The sequence below is a fragment of the Balaenoptera borealis genome, assembly GCF_965194805.1.
Source record: "Balaenoptera borealis genome assembly, chromosome: 5".
Taxonomy (NCBI): Eukaryota; Metazoa; Chordata; class Mammalia; order Artiodactyla; family Balaenopteridae; genus Balaenoptera; species Balaenoptera borealis.
The window spans coordinates 48,230,758-48,254,989 of record NC_138862.1 but is presented as its reverse complement, the minus strand read 5'-3'; the positions used below and the strand labels follow the sequence as shown (position 1 = coordinate 48,254,989).

Sequence of the window (24,232 nt, the reverse complement as noted above, 5' to 3'; positions counted from 1 at the left end):
TTTTTGAATTATGGTTTTCTAAGGGTATATGCTCAGTAGTGAGATTGCTAAGTCAGATGGTAGTGCTGTTTTTAGTTTTTTAAGGAACCTCCATACTGTTCTATAGTGGCTGTATCAATTTACATTCCCACCAACAGTGCAAGAGGGTTCCCTTTTCTCCACACCCTCTCCAGAATTTATTGTTTGTAGGTTTTTGGATGATGGCCATTCTGACCAGTGTGAGGTGATACCTCATTGTAGTTTTGATTTGCATTTCTCTAATGACTAGTGATGTTGAGCATCTTTTCATGTGTTTGTTGGCAATCTGTATATCTTTGGAGAAATGTCTATTTACGTCCTCTGCCCATTTTTGGATTGGGTTGTTTGTTTTTTTGATATTGAGCTGCATGAGCTGCTTGTAAATTTTGGAGATTAATCCTTTGTCAGTTGCTTCGTTTGCAAATATTTTATCCCATTCTGAGGGTTGTCTTTTTGTCTTGTTTGTGGTTTCCTTTGCTGTGCAAAAGCTTTTAAGTTTCATTAGGTCCCATTTGCTTATTTTTGTTTTTACTTCCATTTCTCTAGGAGGTGGGTCAAAAAGGATCTTGCTGTGATTTATGTCATAGAGTGTTCTGCCTATATTTTCCTCTAAGAGTTTTATAGTGTCTGGCCTTACATTTAGGGCTTTAATCCATTTTGAGTTTATTTTTGTGTATGGTGTTAGGAAGTGTTCTAATTTCATTCTTTTACATGTAGCTGTCCAGTTTTCCCAGCACCACTTATTGAAGAGGCTGTCTTTTCTCCACTGTATACTCTTGCCTCCTTTACCAAAGATAAGGTGACCATATGTACGTGGGTTTATCTCTGGGCTTTCTGTCCTGTTCCATTGATCTATATCTCTGTTTTTGTCCCAGTACCATACTGTCTTGATTACTGTAGCTTTGTAGTATAGTGTGAAGTCCAGGAGCCTGATTTCTCCAGCTTTGTTTTTCTTTCTCACTCTTGCTTTGGCTATTCGGGGTCTTTCGTGTTTCCATACAAATTGTAAAATTTTTTGTTCTAGTTCTGTGAAAAATGCCATGGGTAGTTTGATATGGATTGCACTGAATCTTTAGATTGCTTTTGGGTAGTATAGTCATTTTGACAATGTTGATTCTTCCAATCCAAGAACATAGTATATCTCTCCATCTGTTTGTATTGTCTTTAATTTCTTTCATCAGTGTCTTATAGTTTTTTGCCTACAGGTCTTTTTGTCTCCTTAGGTAGGTTTATTCCTGGGTATTTTATTCTTTTTGTTGCAGTGGTAAATGGGAGTGTTTCCTTAATTGCCCTTTCAGATTTTTCATCGTTAGTGTATAGAAATGCAAGAGATTTCTGTGCACTAACTTTGTATCCTGCTACTCTACCATATTGATTGATTAGCTCTAGTAGTTTTCTGGTAGCATCTTTAGGATTCTCTGTATAGTATCATGTCACCTGCAAACAGTGACAGTTTTACTCCTTTTCCGATTTGGATTCCTTTTATTTATTTTTCTTCTCTGATTGCTGTGGCTAACACTTCCAAAACTATGTTGAATAATAGTGGTGAGAGTGGACAACCTTGTCTGGTTCCTGATCTTAGAGGAAATGGTTTCAGTTTTTCACCATTGAGATGATGTTGGCTGTGGGTTTGTCATATATGGCCTTTATTATGTTGAGGTTGGTTCTCTCTATGCCTACTTTCTGGAGGGTTTTTATCATAAATGGGTGTTGAATTTTCTCAAAAGCTTTTTCTGCATCTGTTGAGATGATCATATGGTTTTTCTTCTTCAATTTGTTAATATGGTGTATCACATTGATTGATTTGCATATATTGAAGAATCCTTGCATTCCTGGGATAAATCCCACTCGAGCATGGTGTATGATCCTTTTAATGTGCTGTTGGATTCTGTTTGCTAGTATTTTGTTGAGAATTTTTGCACCTATGTTCATCAGAGATATTGATCTGTAGTTTTCTTTTTTTTGTGACATCTTTGTCTGGTTTTGGTATCAGGGTAATGGTGGCCTCGTAGAATGAGTTTGGGAGTGTTCCTCCCTCTGCTATATTTTGGAAGAGTTTGAGAAGGATAGGTGTTAGCTCTTCTCTAAATGTTTGATAGCATTCGCCTGTGAAGCCATGTGGTCCTGGGCTTTTGTTTGTTGGAAGATTTTTAATCACAGTTTCAATTTCAGTGCTTGTGATTGGTCTGTTTATATGTTCTGTTTCTTCCTGGTTCAGTCTTGGAAGGTCGTGCTTTTCTAAGAATTTGTCCATTTCTTCCAGGTTGTCCATTTTATTGGCATAGAGTTGCTTGTAGTAATCTCTCATGATCCTTTGTATTTCTGCAGTGTCAGTTGTTACTTCTCCTTTTTCATTTCTAATTCTGTTGATTTGAGTCTTCTTCCTTTTTTTCTTGATGAGTCTGGCTAATGGTTTATCAATTTTGTTTATCTTCTCAAAGAACCAGCTTTTAGATTTATTGATCTTTGCTATCTTTTCCTTCATTTCTTTTTCATTTATTTCTGATCTGATCTTTATGATTTCTTTCCTTCTGCTAACTTCGGGGGTTTTTTGTTCTTCTTTCTCTAATTGCTTTAGGTGTAGGGTTAGGTTGTTTATTTGAGATGTTTCTTGTTTCTTGAGGTAGGATTGTATTGCTATAAACTTCCCTCTTAGAACTGCTTTTGCTGCATCCTGTAGGTTTTGGGTCGTCGTGTTTTCACTGTCATTTGTTTCTAGTTATTTTTTGATTTCCTCTTTGATTTTGTCAGTGATCTCTTGGTTATTTAGTAACGTATTGTTTAGCCTCCACATGTTTGTATTTTTTACAGTTTTTTTCCTGTAATTGATATCTAGTCTTATAGCTTTGTGGTCAGAAATGATACTTGGTACGAATTCAATTTTCTTAAATTTACCAAGGCTTCATTTGTGACCCAAGATATGATCTATCCTGGAGGATGTTCCATGAGCACTTCAGAAGAAAGTGTATTCTGTTGTTTTTGGATGGAATGTCCTATAAATATCAATTAGGTCCATCTTGTTGAATGTGTCATTTAAAGCTTGTGTTCCCTTATTTATTTGCATTTTGGATGATCTGTCCATCGGTGAAAGTGGGGTGTTAAAGTCCCCTACTGTGATTGTGTTACTGTTGATTTCCCCTTTTATGGCTGTTAGCATTTGCCTTATGTATTGAGGTGCTCCTATGTTGGGTGCATAAATCTTTACAATTGTTATATCTTCTTCTTGGATTGATCCCTTGATCATTATGTAGTCTCCTTCTTTGTCTCTTGTAATAGTCTTTATTTTAAAGTCTATTCTGTCTAAGAATTGCTACTCCAGCTTTCTTTTGATTTCCATTTGCATGGAATATCTTTTTCCATCCACTCACTTTCAGTCTGTATGTGTCCCTAGGTCTGAAGTGGGTCTCTTGTAGACAGCATATATATGGGACTTGTTTATGTATCCATTCAGCCAGCCTGTGTCTTTTTGTTGGAGCATTTAATCCATTCACATTTAAGGTAATTATTGATATGTATGTTCCTATTACCATTTTTTTAATTGTTTTGGGTTTGTTATTGTAGGTCTTTTCCTTCTCTTGTGTTTCCTGCCTAGAGAAGTTCCTTTAGCATTTGTTGTAGAGCTGGTTTAGTGGTGCTGAATTCTCTTAACTTTTGCTTATCTGTAAAGGTTTTAATTTCTCCATCGAATCTGAATGAGATCCTTGCTGGGTAGAGTAATCTTGGTTGTAGGTTCTTCCCTTTCATCACTTTAAATATGTCCTGCCACTCCCTTCTGGCTTGCAGAGTTTCTGCTGAAAAATCAGCTGTTAACCTGATGGGGATTCCCTTGTATGTTATTTGTTGCTTTTTCCTTGTTGCTTCTAATATTTTTTCTTTGTATTTAATTTTTGATAGTTTGATTAATATGTGTCTTGGCATGTTTCTCTTTGGGTTTATCCTTTATGGTACTTACTGTCTGTGCTTCCTGGACTTGATTGTCTATTTCCTTTCCCATGTTAGGGAAGTTTTCGACTATAATCTTTTTAAATATTTTCTCAGACCCTTTCTTTTTCCCTTCTTCTTCTGGGACCCCTGTAATTCAAATGTTGGTGCATTTAATGTTGTCCCAGAGGTCTCTAAGACTGTCCTCAATTCTTTTCGTTCTTTTTTCTTTATTCTGCTCCTTGACAGTTATTTCCAGCATTTTATCTTCCAGGTCACTTATCCGTTCTTCTGCCTCAGTTATTCTGTTATTGATTCCTTCTAGAGTATTTTTAATTTCAGTAATTGTGTTGTTCATCACTGTTTGTTTGCTCTTTAGTTCTTCTAGATCCTTGTTAAATGTTTCTTGTATTTTCTCCATTCTGTTTCCAAGATTTTGGATCATCTTTACTATCATTACTCTGAATTCTTTTTCAGGTGGGTTGCCTATTTCGTCTTCATTTATTTGGTCTTGTAGGTTTTTACCTTGCTCCTTTGTTTGTAATGTATTTTTTTGTCATTTCATTTTTTTTTGATGGGTGGTGCTGTATTTGTGTCTTACTGGTTGTTTGGCCTGAGACGTCCAGCACTGGTGTTTGCAGGCAGTTGGATAGAGCTGGGTCTTGGTGCTGAGATGAGGACCTCTGGGAGGCCTCACTCGGAATGATATTCCCTGGGGTCTGAGGTTCTCTGTTAGTCCAGCGGTTTGGACTCGGAGTTCCCACCACAGGAGCTCGTTGCCCGACCTCTGGCCTGGGAACCAAGATTCCGCAAGCTTTGTGGTGCGGTAAGAAAAAAAAAACAGAAAGAAAGAAAAAAATGTGCAGTACAGTATCAAAGAAAATAAAATTAGAAAGATAAAAAATATATTAGGAAAAATAAAACTATAATTGAACCAACTGCAACAATGTAAAATAAAACCACACCAGAAGAAAGAAAACAAAAAGGGGAGGGGGGAACAAGCCAAAAGGAGAGATCACTAACAAAGTATAAAGAATAAAATAAAATTAGAAAAATAAAAGATTTATTAGGAAACATAATAATATAAAACAATCAACAACAGTGAATCAACAAGGTAAAACAGAACCCCAATCTAAAAGAAGAAAAAAGAAAAATTGAAAAAAAAAGCCTTGGCTGTTGGGGCAGAGCTTAGGTGGGGTGGGACTTAGGCAGGGGCGGGGTTTAGGGTGGGGCAGGACCTAGGCAGGTTGGGGGGTTGTCATTTGAGCATGGGGCGGGGCCTCTGCTTAGGACCTGAGTGATCAAGGAAGGGGAGAGGCAGTATGTCCAAAGGAGGGCGTCCGGAGTGTGGAGTTCCAGAGTTTGGAGGTAGGGCCCCGAGTGAGGGTGTGTGGGTGGGGTTTAGGCCCAGCATATTGGAGGGGGTCTCGGAGTGTAGAGGTAGGGCCGTGGGTGGGGTGTCGGGGCGGGGCTTGGGTTGTGCGGGGCAGGAGGGAGGCTTCGAGGGCAGAGTATTAGGCCTGGGAGCCCAACAGGCTCCCCGGTGCCTAAATGGACAGGAAAAGCACTGGCCGTGTTCCCTTCTGTTCCTTCGCACCCCTTTCCCACTGTCTCCCCCAGGGTCTCCCCCATCGCTGCTGGACTCCTAACCCTGGATAGGTCCTGCTGAGTGTAGGAACTCCTCCCCTCCGCCAGCTACCCCTCAGAGGTGCCAGTTCCATAGGTCTGGCCTTTTTTTTTTTTCCTTTTTATAAATTTATTTATTTATTTTTGGGTGTGTTGGGTCTTCATTTCTGTGCGAGGGCTTTCTCTAGTTGTGGCGAGTGGGGGCTCCTCTTCATCGCGGTGTGTGGGCCTCTTACTGTTGCGGCCTCTCTTGTTGCGGAGCACGGGCTCCAGACGCGCAGGCTCAGTAGTTGTGGCTCACGGGCCTAGTTGCTCCGCAGCATGTGAGATCTTCTCAGACCAGGGCTCAAACCCATGTCCCCTGCATTGGCAGGCAGATTCTCAACCACTGCGCCACCAGGGAAGCCCCCAGCCTTTACTTTTGCTCCCCCTTCCCTGCCTCCCATTCCCTCAGGACCCGCTGGAGGGGGCCTAGGTGGGCAGAGGATCAGGCCCATATCTCAGTAGGTTCCTGGGGGCCCAAGGGGGCAGGGGAAACCTGGCCACACTCCCTTTTGATCCTCTGCCCTCCCAGTGGTTCCCCAATTTCCCCTTCGGGTGTGGGATCCCTTCCACTCCCCCAGCCGCGCCTCAGGGGCACCAGTCCTGTCCCACCTTCACTTCTCCTCCCCCTTCACTCCCCCCATGCCCCACATCCTACCCGGTCGCTGGGGGTTCCTCCTGTCCCCTTAGGTGTCCATGGTCCCCCACTGGTGCCTGGTAGGTACCCTAGTTGTGAGGAGATGCAAATTCTGCATCCTCCTAGTATGCCATCTTGACTCCACCCCCACATGTATCTTTTTGAATTATAGTTTTGTCCAGGTACATTTCCAGGAGTGGCATTGCTGGATTATATGGTAATTCTATTTTTAGTTTTCTAAGAACCTCCATACTGTTTTCTATAGTGGCTGTACCAATTTACATTCCCACCAGCAGTGTAGGAGGGTTCCCTTTTCTCCACACCCTCTGCAGCATTAGTTATTTGTAGACTTTTTAATGATGGCCATTCTGACTGGTGTGAGGTGGTACCTTGTTGTAGGTTTGATTTTCATTTCTTTAATAATTAGTGATGTTGAGCGTATTTTCGTGTGCCTGCTGGCCATCTATATGTCTTCTTTGGATAAATGTCTATTAAGGTCTTCTGCCCATTTTTCAGTTGGGTTGTTTGTTTTTTTTGTTGTTGAGTTGTATGAGCTGTTTGTATATTTTGGAGATTAAGCCCTTGTCTGTCTCATCATTTACAAATATTTTCTCCCATTCTATAGGCTGTCTTTTCTTTCTGGTTATGGTTTCCTTTGCTGTGCAAAAGCTTGTAAGTTTTTTCAGTCCCATTTGTTTAGTTTTGTTTTTATTTCTATTGCCTTGGGAGACTGATCTAAGAAAACATTGGTATAATTTATGTCGGAGAATGTTTTGCCTACACTCTCCTCTAGGAGTTTTATGGTGTCATGTCTTATGTTTTAAGTCTTTAAGGCATTTTGACTTTTTGTGCATGGTATGAGGGTGTGTTCTAACTTCATTGACTTATATGCAGCTCTCCAACTTTCCCAGCACGACTTGCTGAAGAGACTCTTTTTCCCATTTTATGTTCTTGCCTCCTTTGTCGAAGATTAATTGACCATAGGTGTGTGGGTTTACTTCTGCAACCCAGGAATTCATTAACCTCAGTTTGAAATCTTATCTGCTCAGTCTTTGTTCTTATAATTCCTAGATAGAAAAAAAAAATGATACATTGGTTGCTGACTACATACTCTGTTCATTGTGAAAGCATGTACTATATAAAATTTTATAGAATATATAGAAGTTAAAATAGGACAAACACACATTATAATTGTATGATGTTTGTATTGAATAGGTACACTTGGATTTAGGGCTTATATTTAATTAGGAACAAGCCAGAAGGTGACAGGACCATCTTCATCACTGAAATGAAATTCAGAAGGGCTTTTTTGGTGCAGATTTCTATAAGCAGCTAAAAGAGCAAAGGCCACTGACTAGCTTTTAAAGAAACCAAATACTAGGAACAACTCTTTTGCAGAGGTTTCATGATTGTACATTTCTCTCTCATTATGTTACCTTCAAAACAGGTTTTGGCCTACTTGAGCATCATCTTTTTTTTTTTTTAATAAATTTATTTACTTATTTTATTTTTGGCTGTGTTGGGTCTGTTGCTGCGCGGGCTTTCTCTAGTTGCGGCGAGTGGGAGCTACTCTTCATTGTGGTGTGAGGGTTTCTCATTGCGGTGGCTTCTCTTGTTGCAGAGCACCAGCTCTAGGCACATGGGTTTCAGTAGTTGTGGCACATGGGCTTAGTTGCTCCACAGCATGTGGGATCTTCCTGGACCAGGGCTCGAACCTGTGTCCCCTGCATTGGCAGGCAATTCTCAACCCCTGTGCCACCAGGGAAGCCCTACTTGAGCATCATCTTATCAGCACTAGCATTATTACAAGTCTGTTTGCACCAAAGTTTCTATCTTTTGGTCCCTCTTCTGATGTTTGCTTCACTATATATAGCAAATTTTATTTATACATAGAGAGAGAGTTATATATAGTTATATATAGTTACATAGTATGACTTTTTTCTTTGAACCCTGAAGCTTGAGCTTAGATGCCAGCTAACTCTCAGAGTTACAGTTTGATCAGCATGATCTGGTATCCACATAACCAAGCCTTCCATTTCTGCCATGGGATTTGCCTTCAGTTGATTGTAGCTGCTTTCTTTCTTTGACCAATCATTTTTAAGGAATGACTCTGATAACAGTTAACATACCTATCTGAACTTACCCTTCCAAATGAGTATTGTTTTTAAAGTAATTCCCTTAGGATATATTATGATAAATTATGAATAAGTGACATGAATGTACCTGTGAGAATCTGATATTAGAATTTGCACCAAGAGTGGGATTTTCTGTATTCTAGAGTTTATTAGATCTTCTCCTTTGCAAATTACTAACAAACTTAATAAAGAGAGAGAACAGTTAAGATTTCATATTCATAATGCTGCTATGTAAAAGCCCCAATAATTAAGATGTAACATTTTAAATAAGTTTAATCCCCAAAACAATAATTTGGTAATGAATGGTTACATGAAGTAAATTTTAATAATTAATAAGCAGTATACTTTTAATTGCTTAGGGTGACAGTTTAACTAAATTTAACCGAAGTATCTCTTCACATAGGCATTAACAGATCAACAACAGTTTGGTAAAGCTGATGAAATGTATGATAAATGTATTAATTTGGAACCAGATAATGCCACAACATACGTTCATAAAGGGTATGTATTTTTGTGGGTCTGTTTGTTCCAGTAAGAAACTAAATTTCTTGCATAGTAGTAAGACGGATTTCTTTTGGTCGCTGAGAAAGGGGACTGTGGTAGAGAGTGTCCGTGTTAACTGAAAAATTTCTTAATGCTGTGGATGCTTCACTGTTACTTTTTCTTTTACTTATGTTTTATTATTATACAGTAATTAGTAAATATGCTATTTTCACCCTAGCTTAAGGATTTCATTTCTGAACATCCTGTCAGGTGTTACTTGTATCAAAATAGGAAACACGCAAAATAAGTTTTTCCTGTCCTAGTATACTTGAATTGTCATTTTAAAACTTCAGTTAAATTTATACAGAGTAAAACATTAAGCTGTGCAAAGTAAGTTAATAATAGAGCCTAGACCGTTGGACACTCTTTTCATACTAAGGAATTTAGACTACAAAACCACTGTAAATTGAGGGAAAAAAACCAATTTGATGCTGATTCTATACTGTTTTAGATTTTGTTTTTCCTTGTAAATTAAATTACGAATTCATTGAGAGCCTAATTGATACTGGGCCATGGTCACATCTGACTGCTGTTTTGCATTTGCAGTTTACTTCAACTTCAGTGGAAGCAAGATCTGGATAGAGGTTTGGAGCTTATCAGCAAGGCTATTGAAATTGACAATAAATGTGATTTTGCATATGAAACCATGGGAACTATTGAAGTACAAAGGTAACTTCTAGAGTCTGTCCTTAGGAAAGTTAGGGCATCTCCGTATTTATCTTTTCATTCTTCTCATTATAGACAGGTTATTGTCAATAATCATTAAATTTTTAAGTCTTAACGTGTTGTGCTTTTTGAGGCAATATTCCCTTGAAACTATACAACTTTGATTTGCCTTGTTTAATTATTCTTCCAGTTTAAAAGTCACACTTAAAAGTTGTTTAAGTCAGGCATATACATTAGAAAGGGAAACTTGATCTTTCTCCAATACCTGTTGTGTGTTTTTTCCTCCTTTCTCCTGTATTATTTCTGTTGGAGGGAAAAAAACATCTGCGGTGTACTTAGGCAGTGCAGTGCAGCATAAGGACTGGCGGCCACGTTGCCCGAAGACTTAGATCCTGCTACAGCCAAGCGGCTAGGCAAGTTGCACCATCACCTCTGAGCCCCTGAGTTTTCTTTAAAATCAGGGAGTTGGATAAGAATTTTTGCAATTCTGACTTTCTTGTAACTTCTTGTTTTCTGTAAATGTTTATCCCGAGTTGCACTTGAGATCCACCATTAATAGGTGATAACTGTTTATGCCATAGAATTTAGTGTAGTATACCATCTGGATACTGGCATTGCCATCCATTTGAGTAGCTACTCTAGGCCAGGTACTGAACTTTAGGTGCTTTCCAAATATTATTTCAATTGATTTTTACCCCAGTCTTTATAAAGGTTGAGGTTATATGATCCTCCATTTAATTTAAGAGTGTAGAAACTGATGCCCAGACTGGTTAAATTAACAAGGTTACATGGTGAGCAGGTAGTAGAAAGAGGACATGAGCCCATATTTCACTGATGCCAAAAGTAACCGATCTTGCTACCATCGCTTGTCAGGAACTAGTAGGAGTTGTCTTAATAACCTGTCATGCAGTCACTTCTGGGGTCCTCTGTCTTTCTGCTCCAGAGTAGGCAGAATATATGTAGGCTGATGGAAATTTTTGCGATCCTTTTGATCCATCTGTACTGACAGTTGCATATAAATATTATTTCTTAATTGCCAGTTTGTTAATGTGTATAAAATATTCTCATACTAGAATATGATGGGGTAATAGTTCTTAATCTTTTGAGCAAAGCTGTGGATTTTTCCTAAAATAATGCACATACAAAAACTCTTTGCATATAAGTTGTTCATAGAGCCTGGGTTAAGGACCCCTGATTTATGGGGTTTGATGAATTTTGTGTGTTAATTGTACTTTAAGAAATCCATTCTGAATCCTGCTTTACAAATAGATAAGTGAATGTGAATGAATGAAATTGCTGATTATCCTAGGATTTAGCAAATCTGCTGTCTAACTAATATCTGAACATGAACTCTCAAAGTTATTTTCTTTTTAATTAAGTCTATTATGTACCGTATCAATATATGTAGTAGGAGATTGAGTACAGTCACCCCAGAGGTACATTGTACTTCTTAGATTCTAACTGGCATATATATAGTGGGGACTTAATACAGTATTTATTATAAGATTACATGCATGTATGCATATATACATAGCCAGTACTAGTTACTTTAAAATAGCTCTTGGTTCTTGGCAAGTATATAAAGCCTAATCACAATTAGACTGTAAGAGGTAAATTGTATATTTTTTGACCAAGCATATTCATCCATTTATTCAAAAAATGGATACTAGCTACCAAGTATTGTACTAGGTTCTGGGAATTGAAAGGTGTCCCGTAAGGATCTGGTAAGACTGTGGTAACAAATATCAATATATATCCATCTGACTGTGCACAGAGTGACAATGGAATCATGGGGACAGTGGGGGGGAGCAGCCAATTCCTCTAGCGAGGGAGGGGGAGAGTAGTTTTCATGAGGATGTTGTATTTGAACTGGGCCTTAAAAAGGTGAGGATTTGGCTAGAATCAGGCAGAGAAGCAATAAATAATCTGAGCATTATGAGCATGAGTGAACTCAGGGAGACCTGTGTGTATGGAGTAGTGTTGGGTAGGGATATGCTGGTAGGGCTCACACAGATCTGTGAAGGTAAGGCCCCTGAATACCTGTAATGTTCTCTGAGGCTATGTCACTGCTTTCTAAAGGAGCCTCATGATGGAGTAGAAACAAGCACAATTTAGGAACCAGATATGATTATGATTTTAAATAAGTCATTTAATCTCTCTAGTCTCACTGTTCTTATCTGTAAACAAAGACCACAAGTAGCATAATATAAGCATATAGTATTTGTAATAGTAGCTAACATTCATTGAGTATTTTCTATGTGCTAGGCATTATTTTGTTATAAAGAAGCATTTTATTAGAGTCATAGCTGAAACTTAAAGGTCAGGCTCCATGTAGCTTCACTTATAAACTTCATTGCATTCTGTGAAGTGCTTGTTAAATCTGAAACATTTAAAGTTTTTGTTGTTTTAGAGGAAACATGGAGAAAGCCATTGACATGTTCAACAAAGCTATTAACCTGGCCAAATCAGAAATGGAGATGGCTCATCTATACTCACTCTGTGATGCTGCCCATGCCCAGACAGAAGTTGCAAAGAAATACGGATTAAAACCACCGACATTATAAAATACGGGGGAAGGAAAATGACCCTCTTTTAGGAGTTTACCCCCTCTTCAACTGAACCCTAAAGACACTGTTGTGAACTACGTTGAATGGTGGAACTTAGTATTTCCGTTTGTGCTGTTGTCATTCGTTACATGTTTCATGTTTAGGTGTTGTGGGAGTGCCTGTTGAAGAAAGTTTGCAGTGTTGCAGCTTTTATTCCCTGTGCAACAAAGCTTAGAAACCTGTTAAAGGGATATTAAAATAAAGTTGCAAAGAGTACAAATGATAATTGGCCATGCAAATAAAAATTTTGATTTGTTGATTTGACTTTTTTTTTCGAGGGGGGTGGGAGGGTGTGTTCTGGATGATTTTGTCTTTGTGTGCACGTGTGTGTGTGTGTATAATATATGAGTATTTTACAGTTTTACAGCATGTTGGTTTTTAAATTAACATAGTAAGTGCTGTAAAATAAGATTCTTTTAGATTTGATTAATCCCTTTTAGTTAACTTTTTTTTTTGAAGGAAACAGCTTAAGTGGGGATTTCGTTTTTACGACAGCAAAATTGAGACCCTTTTAACCACTGTCAGCATGCACAATGCCTCTGATTCTGCAGAACGTTAGATGCAGTGGCGACACTTAAACCTTTGACCCCCTTCAACTATAATGGATAATGTACATCGTTCTTAAAGTCTACAGCAGCTGGTTTTCATACAGTAAGTTATGCAGAAGCAAGATATTCTAATTGATGTATGTGCTAGAAGACTGAGAATTAATGGGAGAGCAGACCAGGCAAGAGGTAAGATGAAATGAAAATGTATTTATAATTGCCCATGGCTATTTTCTACAATAGGTATTACTATTTAACAGTGTACTTTTTAAAGAAAATGCAGGTTGGTTGTGTATGTAAAGACGAAGTAAGTGTGATAAGTAGTTAATAAGCTTAAAATTTCTAGTGAAGAAAATGTGGCCTAACAGTTCAAAAAGGATGAAAGTCTCAGATCCAGAACATAGTATTTCCTGAAGTGACAAGTTTAATGCTTCTTAACTATGGCTACATGTACTTAAGGGATTTTGAGCCAGTATTTTCAAAGATGCTGAGGACGCGTGGAGCGCATTTTAGTTGTGAACTAACCTTGGTCTCTAGGGCCTGGCTGACTGACCGTGTCCACACTACACTAAGGTTACTGACAGCAGATTTTTGTTTTGTTTTGTTCATTTTACCTTTACCTCACCCTCTTACTTAGAAATCACTTTGTGTTTTTTCCAATTGTTACTTTATAGATCATCCTTTTGCTTATATGCTGGATTTTTCTGGTGGGGTGGAGAGGTGTTCTTAAAGAGTCCCTTGTTTTGAGATATTCAGGGTGGGGAGAGGTTTACTTAAGTCTGAGTATAATAAAAAGAGCAAGCCTTCAGTTGTACTTTTCTGGAAATGGTATCTAATTAGAGTTTACATTGTTGGGAGTAAATGAGCATTTTACCCCTCTTTAAAAGGGTGCTTTATCCTGTTGAAACCAAAAGGTTTTGTCAAAATGCTGTCTTTTTAGAAGCTACTAGAAATGACTCCCTTCCAAAGTCAGAGTCTGGAAAATACTGAAGGGGCAATAATTGGTGGGGGGCAGTTAACATAATTTAAGATGGTTTGGATATGGAATGTTTGAGAGCTCTGCATTTTAGTTTTTAAATTTTGCACCTACTATAATATAATAAGCCCTGAATACAGAAATGTTCTGCATCTCTGAATAACCTCTGACTTTAAAAAGTTTTTATTTGCATGGCTGTATTTACATTAACACTGATATTTTCTTCTCTCTTCTCGCTTCCTACCCCTTGGGGTTCAGTAGAAAACACACAAAGGAAACTGAAGCATGTACCATTCAATACTAACATTCCAAATCCTCATGGACTATATTGCCTGTTCTGAAAAATATTTGAAACCACACTGAAAGCTGCGTCTGTCTGTGTCTTTTCTATTGTAAATGACCTCACATGTAAATTCACCAAATAAATATTACATTCAAGCTTTTCAATCATCTATTCTTTAAATAGAAAGATAGGTAGCTTATTCATTTACCATAGTATTGGGTAAATTCATAATCATTCTTTGTGGGCTCAAACTAACTTTGAAAAAAGGGACATACTGGACACATTAGTATCTGAAGCACAATAAGTTTTGGGTATTAAAGATGGAGTTTCCCCATCCTTCCTCCTGATGAAGCGAAGCTCTAAGAACTGCTAGTAGAGCCACTTACTTTATTCCTACGTATACCTTACCCATACTTGCACAACAGCCTGGAGGTTTACCAATCAGACCTGAGGCCTGTGACTAAGTTTATACTCAAACTGGTTTCACCAGTGAGTTTAGATCAGTTTTCAACCACTTGGAGCCTTTAAGAGAGGATACCTGAAAATATCTACCACCCTTGAGTATTTGTGGTATGAATAGGGAATAGATCTCAAAGCAATAGTAAGCAGCTTTGGCTTTAAAACACAATTCAGATAGAACTTTCTGCCCTGTGGAGACTCAAATGGTAGTTTAAGTAGTCCTTTTTCCCAGGAGAGCTCAACTAATTGTCATCTTCTTAAGGCTGTTTATAAACAGGAAGACTATATAATTTACCCAAGAAATTTTTGAGCATAAAGTAATAACTACTCAAGACTGTCCTGGGTAAGTTGGGTTGTATGGTCTTTGTATTTATAAAGAAATAATATGGGAGTGGTGATGGGAGCAGTAATAATTAATCAAGCCTACCTTTAGTTCTCTGCAAAAGTGATTTGCAAACAAAGTGACAAGAATTTTAACTTGATCTATTTGTAAGCCTTAACACAGTGTGATAGAATGAATAATGGTCCTCCAAAAGATATCCAGATCTTGATCCCTGGAACCTGTGGATGTTACCTATTTATGTGGCAAAAATGGACTTTGCAGGTGTTATTCAGTTAAGAATCTTGAGATGGGGAAAATATCCTGGGTTATCTAGGTGGACCCCAAATATAATTACAAATGTCCTTGTAAAAGGGAGATTTCAGGAGAAGAGAAGACAGTGCGACAACAGGCAGAGATCAGAGTGATGTGGCCACAAGCCAAGGAATGCTGGCAGCCACCAGAAGCTGGAAAGGCAAGAAACGGATTCTGCCCTAGAGCAGAGCTTGGCCCTGCTGACATCTTGATTTCGGCCCAGTGAAACTGACTTCGGACTTCTGGCCTTCAGAACTATGAGAGAGTGAGTTCCTGTTGTTTTAGCCACTAGAAATACATGGCAGTTTGTTATGACAGCCACAGGAAACTAGTACTCCTTCGGTTATTGTATACAACACAGCTTACAGTTTAAGGCAATTATTTTGAGTATCGCAAAGTTCAGCATGATTTCACATGCACTTAAATTTTGGCCAAAGGTGTTTTAGGCCCAGAGTGGAGGTTTAGTCAAGAGCTAGAGCATTTGTGATGTACAATACATATGATCATGGTATAATCACCAGGCCAAAAGCCTGCTCTTCATGAGGGTAACAGTTGAGATGCCTCTGCCAATAACCTAGAAGAAACATCAGAAGTAAGATGCTCTTTCCAGGTGTTTTGAAACTCTTAAAATTAGGCAGTATGAAAACTACAGTCTGGTTTATTTCAAGCAGACGGTGCACAAATTCTGTTGGGGGTTGAGAGCTAATATTAGACCCTTCTAGATGGCCTACATGCTAGAAGGGATTAAAGAGCCTGCTGATCACTGGGACAGGAATGGTGCTAACCAGAGGAGGGGAGGAAGTTCAACGTTGGAAGAGGCTGCAGGCCAACATGACAGCTACCGTTCAGAGCCCAGGGAAACGTGGTTCGATTTCTCCAGCAACTTTTCTAGTGCTGGAATATACCATGACTCTGCAAGTGCTGTCCTAGAGGCCATGAGAGGGTTTGGCGGATAGGGCTTCTAGAGCAAATAGAGGGGAGGAAGACCATGACTGAAACAGACTCCTGGACACCATTTTGGGGGCTGGAAAGTTTAAAGCAAGGGGGGACCAGATAGAACAGGTGGGATTCTCTGCACAGATGACCCATGGTCTAAATTTCAGTGAACTGCTATATTAAGCAAATTTTACTCAATTTTATTTCTCAGAATATCTACAAGAACTGTGAAGGGTCTAAGATTTTACCCTTCTTCCAAACAACAGTTTCATGAAGGCTAGCAGAAGACGTGAGATCCTGGGTCAGAGACGATGGATTTAATTACTTAGAGCACGGTAAGCAACATGAGCTTCATGTTTGCTTTGCACCCCACATCCCACAGAGGTGACCCAGAGTAATCTAGGTGGAGGCTGCACATGGAGTGGGTTTGTATCACAGCTGAGGAACTCCAAGTTTAGGAAACCCAAATCTTTATGAGCTGGCCACACGCAAACCTGCCTAACTTTTGCATCAGAGGGAAACATTATTCTTATTGTACTGGTTAGTAAAGAGACCGTCTCTGTCTTCTAAAGCTGTTCACTTTATTACAAACATCTTTGAAATAACAGTCTGGAATAAAAGCTATCAGTGCCTCTATTTGCGAGACATGCAGAAACTAAAGAGACCTATGGAGAATGGACTACCCATCTCTACGTGTTCTTAGCTCTTACTAATTCACCTCGAGCTTAATCTTTCATGAGTTTAGAAGATTACAGTGTCTATTTTGGACAACAGCATAGTGCAGGGAAAAGTCTTATTGGTCTGAGAATCAGTTGACCTTTGTTCTAACTAACACAGCTTTCCACTGGCTGTGTGATCTTAAGTAAATGAAGTTCCCATCCAGCTCTAAATTATATGAAGCTATTCCATGTCCTAGATCTTCCCAGATTAGAATCCCTTTAGGGTAAGGGAACCATTCCAGGATATACAGAAGTTATTTAACCAGAAAACTGGCACATGTACAAGTACAAACTGTAGGAATGAATTCACTCCAACTCAGCACTTACTGAGCACCCATTGGGTGGCTCAAGGAGCTCCAAAACTAGGATGAGTTTCGGTGCCATAAAGTTATATACACTGTGGTATGGAAATACATGACAGTAATAAATTCTGCTAGGCCTTGAGTAATAATTAGGATTTAGGTAAGGAGCTTTCTAGAAGATGGGGACATCACAAAACAACACACACACACACAAAAACTAAGTTAAGGGACATTATGAGTCTGAGCTGAAAACAAGCCATCCAAGTTAGATTCCAGCAAGATGAAGCTGTTTTCTTTAAACTGGTTAGGAGACACCAATAGTGGAACTACCTGTGTGAGGATTATCAGCATATACTTAAGACCATGCATGTAGATGAGATTACATCATCAGGACAAAAAGGACTAAAATAAAACTGGGAAACATCAACATCTAAGGGACAAAGTTGGCAATGAAAAAGTGGTCAGAGAGGTAGTAAGACCAAGGTCACGTTGATGGTCTTGCATTTCAAGAGGCCAAATGGACAGGTCTGCAAATAGATCATTAGTAGTCTTTGCCAGAGAAGTGTAACTAGAATGGTGAGGGGGAGAATCTGTCTAAAAGGGTCTGTAAAGTAACTGAAAAACAAGAATTAACTGGTGAGTAAAAAAGACTCCTTTAAGTAACTGGGTGAAAAAAAAAGTTTTTTACAGGATGGCATGGTTTTTGTTTTGTTTTGAGAGAGAAACTTTCAGAATGATCCTACAGACACAATAGTAGTTAGAATAGTTGCACACAAAGGAATACATTTGTAGGGTTTAAAATATTTCAAGAAACGCTAGGATCACAAACTGCACCTTGCCCACCATGCTCCATTCTTCCAGATTCTTATTCATTTGGTGAATTATGAACCAGCTACCAAGTAATCATTGAACAAGAGGTAATGTCCTTGTATGTATGTGTTTTTAGTAATTTGTAGATCAGGGGCTTAATTTTTTACTTACTGATTTTAACAAGACCATTTTTTTTTTTCCTGAAGTGAAGTCTCTTCAACAGCTATTTTTTTTTACTTACCCTCCAATCTTCACTCAAGAAGAAATAGACCTGAATGAAGATAATAATTTGACAAGAAACTCTGACACAAAGGTGTTCATAAGGCATAAAGGAGAAAAGCTCATATTAAGCCTGCCACCCTGGCAGTATGTTTGTTTGGTGAGTGCAAACATCACAGAACACGTCTTTTCCCTTTCCATCCCCTGGCTTTATTAAACCCATTCACCACCAAAACCTATACAGCAGTGCTTAAGGAGCAGCATAAAAGACTTAAAATTAGTGCCAGTGGAGCAGAACATTTGCCCAGAAACCTAAACTTTTAAGAAACAGTAGCTGATGATAATGTTCTAAATTTGATGAGAACGTAAACCCAAGGACACAAGAATCTCAAACAACCCCAAGCATAAGACACATGAAGAAAACTACACTAAAGCACATCCTGTAATCAAATTCTGTAAAATCAGTAATGAGAAAATCTTAAGAGCAGAAAGAGAAAAAAAAGACATTACAAGAGGAACAACAGGTACAAATGACAGTACACTTCACCTCTGAGAAAGTAAGCCAGAAGACAGTAGAGCAAAATATTTTAATTATTCAAAGGAAAAAAAAAAGGTGAACCTAGAATTCTATAATCAATAAAAATATATTTTTTAAAATGAAAGCAAAATACTTTTTTTCAGACATACAAAAGCTGAAAGAATTAAGCACCAGCAGATCTACACTACCAGAAATGTTAAAGGATGTCCCTCAAGCAGAAGGAAAATGAATCTACTCTAATGAAGAGTACTAGAGATGATAATGTGTTGGTAAACATAAAAGACACCTACTTTTAAAATCTCTTTAGAAGATTACTGGCTGTTTGTTTAAAACAAAAACAGCAGTGTGTTGTGGGGTTTATATATATATGTTGAAGTACAAAATATGACAATAAAAAAGGAGTGAAATGAAGTATACTGCTGTAAGATCCTTACATATCAAGTGTTATACTACTTGAAGGTAGACTGACATGTTAAGGATGCATACTACAAACCCTAACGGAACAATTAAAATAACACCACAAAGAATTATCATTTATAATCCAACAGAGGAGACAAAGTGAATCAAAGAATGATATTCAGTTAATCCAAGGAGAAGGCAAGGAAAAAGGGAACAAAGAACAAATAAGATAAATACAAAATTTTTAAATGGTAGATTTAAATGCAACCATATCAATCACATTAAATATAAATGGTCAAAAAAAAACCCAATTAAGAAGCAGAGATTATCAAACTGGATTTAAAAAAATGTATGATCCACCTGTATGGTGCCTAAAAGAAACCCACTTTAAATATGAAGACACAAGTAAGTTAAAAGAATTGATGGAAAAAGATATATCGTGATTGATAATACTTATCAAAAGAAAGTTGGACTGGCATTATTACTATCAGATAAAGTCCCTTTAGAGCAAAAATAATAGATAAAGTGTTATTTCATAATGAAAAAAGGGCCAATTCATCAAGATGACGTAACAGCCCTAAATATGCACTAATAAGAGAGCTTTAACATACCTGAAGCAAAAAATGAGAGAACTGTAATGAGAAACAGACAAATCCACAATTATACTCAGATATCAACACCCCTCTGATAATAACTGATAGAAAAATTAGAAAATGACTACAGATATAGAAGACTTAAAACACTATCACCCAATACGACTTAATTGACATTTACAAAACACTCCATCCATAATAACAGCAGAATACACATTCTTTTCAACTGCACATAGAACATTTACTAAGAGCATATTCTGGGCCATAAAACAAATCTCATTAAATTTAAAAGTATTCAAATTATACAAGGTATGTTATCTGGCCACAATGGAATCAAATTATAAATCAACAGATTTGGAAAATCCCCAAATATTTTGAAATTAACAAATAATAACCCTTGGATAAAGACATTAAAAGGAAAATAAGACAATATTTTAAACTAAATGAAAATACATCAAAGATTGGGGATGCAATTAAAGCAATACTTAGAGGGAAATTTATAGCATTAAACAACTTTATTAGAAAGGAGGAAAGGTCTTCAATGACCCTAAGCACCCAGTTTAAGAAACTAGAAAAATAAGAGCAAATGAAACCCAAAGTAAACAGAAGAAAGAAAATAAGAGCAGAAATAAGCAAAATCAAATCCGAAAAACAGATAAAAGTCAATGGGACCAAAAGCTGGTTCTACTGAAAGATCAACAAAATTGATAAATGGCCAGAATAATCAAAATTAAGAGACGAGATACAAATTACCACATAATTCTCAGTCCATTGAAGAGAAGGAAATACATCCTAAGTCATTCTGAGGCCAGCAGACCCTAATTCCTAAACTAGACACAGGTATTACAAGGAAAGAAAATTCTTAAAATGTAAGCAAATCAAACCCAGCAATTTATTTTTTTAAATAAAGCAGAGGGTTTTTTGGGTTTTTTTTTTTAATTTATTTATTTTTGGCTGCGTTGGGTCTTCATTGCTGCTCTAGTTGCAGTGAGTGGGGGCCACTCCTCGTTGCAGTGCACAGGCTTCTCATTCAGGTGGCTTCCCCTGTTGCGGAGCATGGGCTCTAGGCGCATGGGCTTCAGTAGTTGTGGCACGCGGGCTTCAGAGTGCAGGCTCAGTAGCTGTGGCGCATGGGCCCAGTTGCTCCGTGGCATGTGGGATCTTCCCAGATCAGGGCTCGAACCTGTGTCCCCTGCATCGGCAGGTGGATTCTTAACCACTGTGCGCTACCAGGGAAGCCCCAGCAATATATTTTAAAAGAAACAATATATTATGGTCAAGTAAAATTTATCCCAGGAATATAAGGTTGGTTTATCATTCCAAAGTCAATATAATTCACAATATATAAACATAGACTAAAGAAGAAAAAGGATAAGCTTGTCTCAATAAGGCAGATAAGACATCTGAAAAAAAATCCAACATCCTTTGCAGATAAAAACTCTCAGCACGCTAGGAATAGAAGGGAATTTCCTCAACCTCACAGAGGGCATCTTTGAAAGACTAAGTGCTTTCTTGTAAGATCAGGACCAACACAAATATGTTCACTCACTAGTCTATTCAGAACTGTACTAGAGGTTCTAGCCAATGCCATAGGCCAGAATAAATAAATAAATAAATAAAAGAACCAGATTGGAAGGAAGAAGCTTATTTATTTTGTAAACTGTATTTGCAGACATGATCATCTATGTGAAAAATCATATGGAATACACACATATAAAAAGCTGCTACAGTGAGTTTAGCAAGGTTTCAGGATAAAAGACCATATACAGAAATAAATATTTTATACAGTAGCAATGAAAAACTAGAAATGTTTCCAAAACAATACTGCAGCATCAAAACACTTGTAGTCTTCAGGGATAAAATGGACAAAAGATTTGCATTACTTTTATACTGGAACTAACAAATGCTGCTGAGAGAAATTAAGGAAGGCCTAAATAACTGAGGAGATATCTCATGTTCCTGAGTCAGTGATTCAGTATTGGTAAGACTTAAGCTTTACACCAAACTGTTCTATAGATTCAATGCAATCCCAGTGAAAACCCTGAAAGGCTTTTTTTCTGGGGAAATTTACAACCTGATTATGAAGTTTGTATGGAAATACAAAGGACTTAGTTTAAACCATTTTGAAAAATAAGTTGGAGGACTAATACTATCTGACTTAAAGACTTACTATAAATTTACAGGGCTTCCCTGGTGGCACAGTGGTTGGGAGTCCCCCTGCCAGTGCAGGGGACACGGGTTTCGGCCCTGGTCCAGGAAGATCCCACATACCGTGGAGCAACTGGGCCCGTGAGCCACAACTACTGGGGCCCGTGTGCCTGGAGCTGGTGCTCTGCAGCGGGAGGGGCCGCCGCAGTGAGAAGCCCACGCACCGCAACTAGAGAAAGGCCCACGCGCAGCAGCGAAGACCCAGCACAGCCCAAAATAAATTAAAAAAATAAATTAAAAAAGGCAAACCATTTAAAGAAAAAGAAAAAAGTTACGGTAATCAACATAGTAAGTTACTGGTGTAAAGATAGATAAGTAGATCAATGAAAAAGAAGAGACAAGTCCAGAAATAGATGAAGATATATATGGCCAATTCATTTTAATAAAGATGCCAAGGCAATTCAGTGGAACGACTGGATAGCTATAAGCAAAAAAAAAATAAGCTTGACTCTTAACCTCACACCATATACAAACAATTACCAATTCAAAATGGGTCATACCCTGAATAGCGAAAGCAATCTTGAGAAAGAAAAATGGAGCTGGAGGACTCAGGCTCCCTGACCTCAGGCTATCCTACAAAGCTACAGTAATCAAAACAGTATTTTACTGGCACAGAAACAGAAATACACAGATCAATGGAACAGGAGAGAAAGCCCAGAAATAAACCCATGCACCTATGGTCAATTAATCCATGACAAAGGAGGCAAGAATATACAATGGAGAAAAGACAGTCTTCAATAAGTGGTGCTGGGAAAACTGGACAGCCACATGTAAAAGGATGAAATTAGAACATTCTCCAACACCATAAACAAAAATAAACTCAAAATGGATTAAAGACCTAAATGTAAGACCAGATACTATAAAACTCTTATTAGAGGGAAATGTAGGCAGAACACTCTTTGACATAAATCACAGCAATATTTTTTTTGACTCTACCTCCTAGAGTAATGAAAATAAAAACAAATGGGACCTAATTAAACTTAAAACCTTTTGCACAGCAAAGGAAACCATAAACAAAATGAAAAGACAACTCACAGAATGGGAGAAAATATTTGCAAACAATGCAACCAACAAGGGATTAATCTCCAAAGTATATAAAGACCTCATATAACTCAATATCAAAAAACATACAAACAAAAACCAAACAACTCAATTAAAAAATGAGAAGACCTGAATAGACATTTTTCCAAAGAATACATACAGATGGCCAAAAAGCACATGAGAAGATGCTCAACACTGCTAATTATTAGAGAAATGCAAATCAAACTACAATGAGTTGTCACCTCACATGGGTCAGAATGGCCACCATCAAAAAGTTTGTGAGAGAGTAGCACTGACATATATACACTACCAAATGTAAAACAGATAGCTAGTGGGAAGCAGCTGTATAGCACAGGGAGATCAGCTCGGTGCTTTGTGACCACCTAGGAGGGTGGGATAGGGAGGGTGGGAGGGAGACACAAGAGGGAGGGGATATGGGGATATATGTATACATATAGCTGATTCACTTTGTTATACAGCAGAAGCTAACACAACATTGTAAATCAATTATACTCCAATAAAGATGTTAAAAAAGATTAATAAAATAATATAGTTTAAAAAAAGTTTACAAATAGTAAATGCTGGAGAGGGTGTGGAGAAAAGGGAACCCTCTTGCACTGTTGGTGGGAACGTAAATTGGTACAGCCACTATGAGAACAGTATGGAGTTTCCTTAAAAAACTAAAAATAGAGCTACCATATGATCGAGCAATCGCAATCCTTAGGCATATATCTGGAAGAAACCATACTCTGAGAAGATACATGTACCCCAATGTTCACTGCAGCACTACTTACAACAGCCAAGACATGGAAGCAACCTAAACGTCTATGGACAGATGAATGGATAAAGATGTAGTAAATATATACAATGCAATATTAGCCATAAAAAAGAATGAAGTAATGGCATTTGCAGCAACGTGGATGGACCTACAGATTATCATACTAAGTGAAGTCAGCCAAAGACAAATATCATATGATATCACTTATATGTGGAATCTAAAAAATATGATACAAATGAACTTACTTACAAAACAGAAACAGACTCACAGACTTAGAAAACAAACTTATGGTTACCAAAGGGGAAAGGTGCGGGGGGAGGGATAAATTAGGAAGTTGGGATTAACATATACACACTGCCATATATAAAAGACAATCAACAAGGACCTACTATTTAGCACAAGGAACTCTACTCAATACTCTGTAATAATCTATGTGGGAAAAGAATCTGAAAAAGAATAGATATATGTATATGTATAACTGAATCACTTTGCTGTACACCTGAAACACAACATTGTAAATCAACTATACTCCAATATAAAATAAAAACTAAGAAATAAATAAAATAAAATGGTTCATAGAGCTAAATTCATGACAAAC

At 37.9% G+C, this 24,232-nt stretch overlaps 1 protein-coding gene across 3 annotated transcripts in view; it reads left to right on the top strand.

Annotated features, from left to right (window-relative positions):
* TOMM70 (translocase of outer mitochondrial membrane 70) overlaps positions 1-12,451 on the top strand; it is a 44,071-nt gene extending 31,620 nt beyond the window's left edge. The window contains exons 10-12 of one of the 3 annotated variants that reach the window (XM_082392103.1): positions 8,783-8,880; positions 9,469-9,591; positions 11,999-12,451. In XM_082392103.1, the coding sequence (XP_082248229.1) occupies positions 8,783-8,880; positions 9,469-9,591; positions 11,999-12,152 (375 nt within the window). In that variant the 3' untranslated portion in view covers positions 12,153-12,451. The remainder of the gene's footprint in view (positions 1-8,782; positions 8,881-9,468; positions 9,592-11,998) is intronic. The other 2 variants (XR_014244724.1, XM_082392104.1) reach the window with 2 other exon arrangements.
* The last annotated feature ends 11,781 nt before the right edge of the window (positions 12,452-24,232 follow it).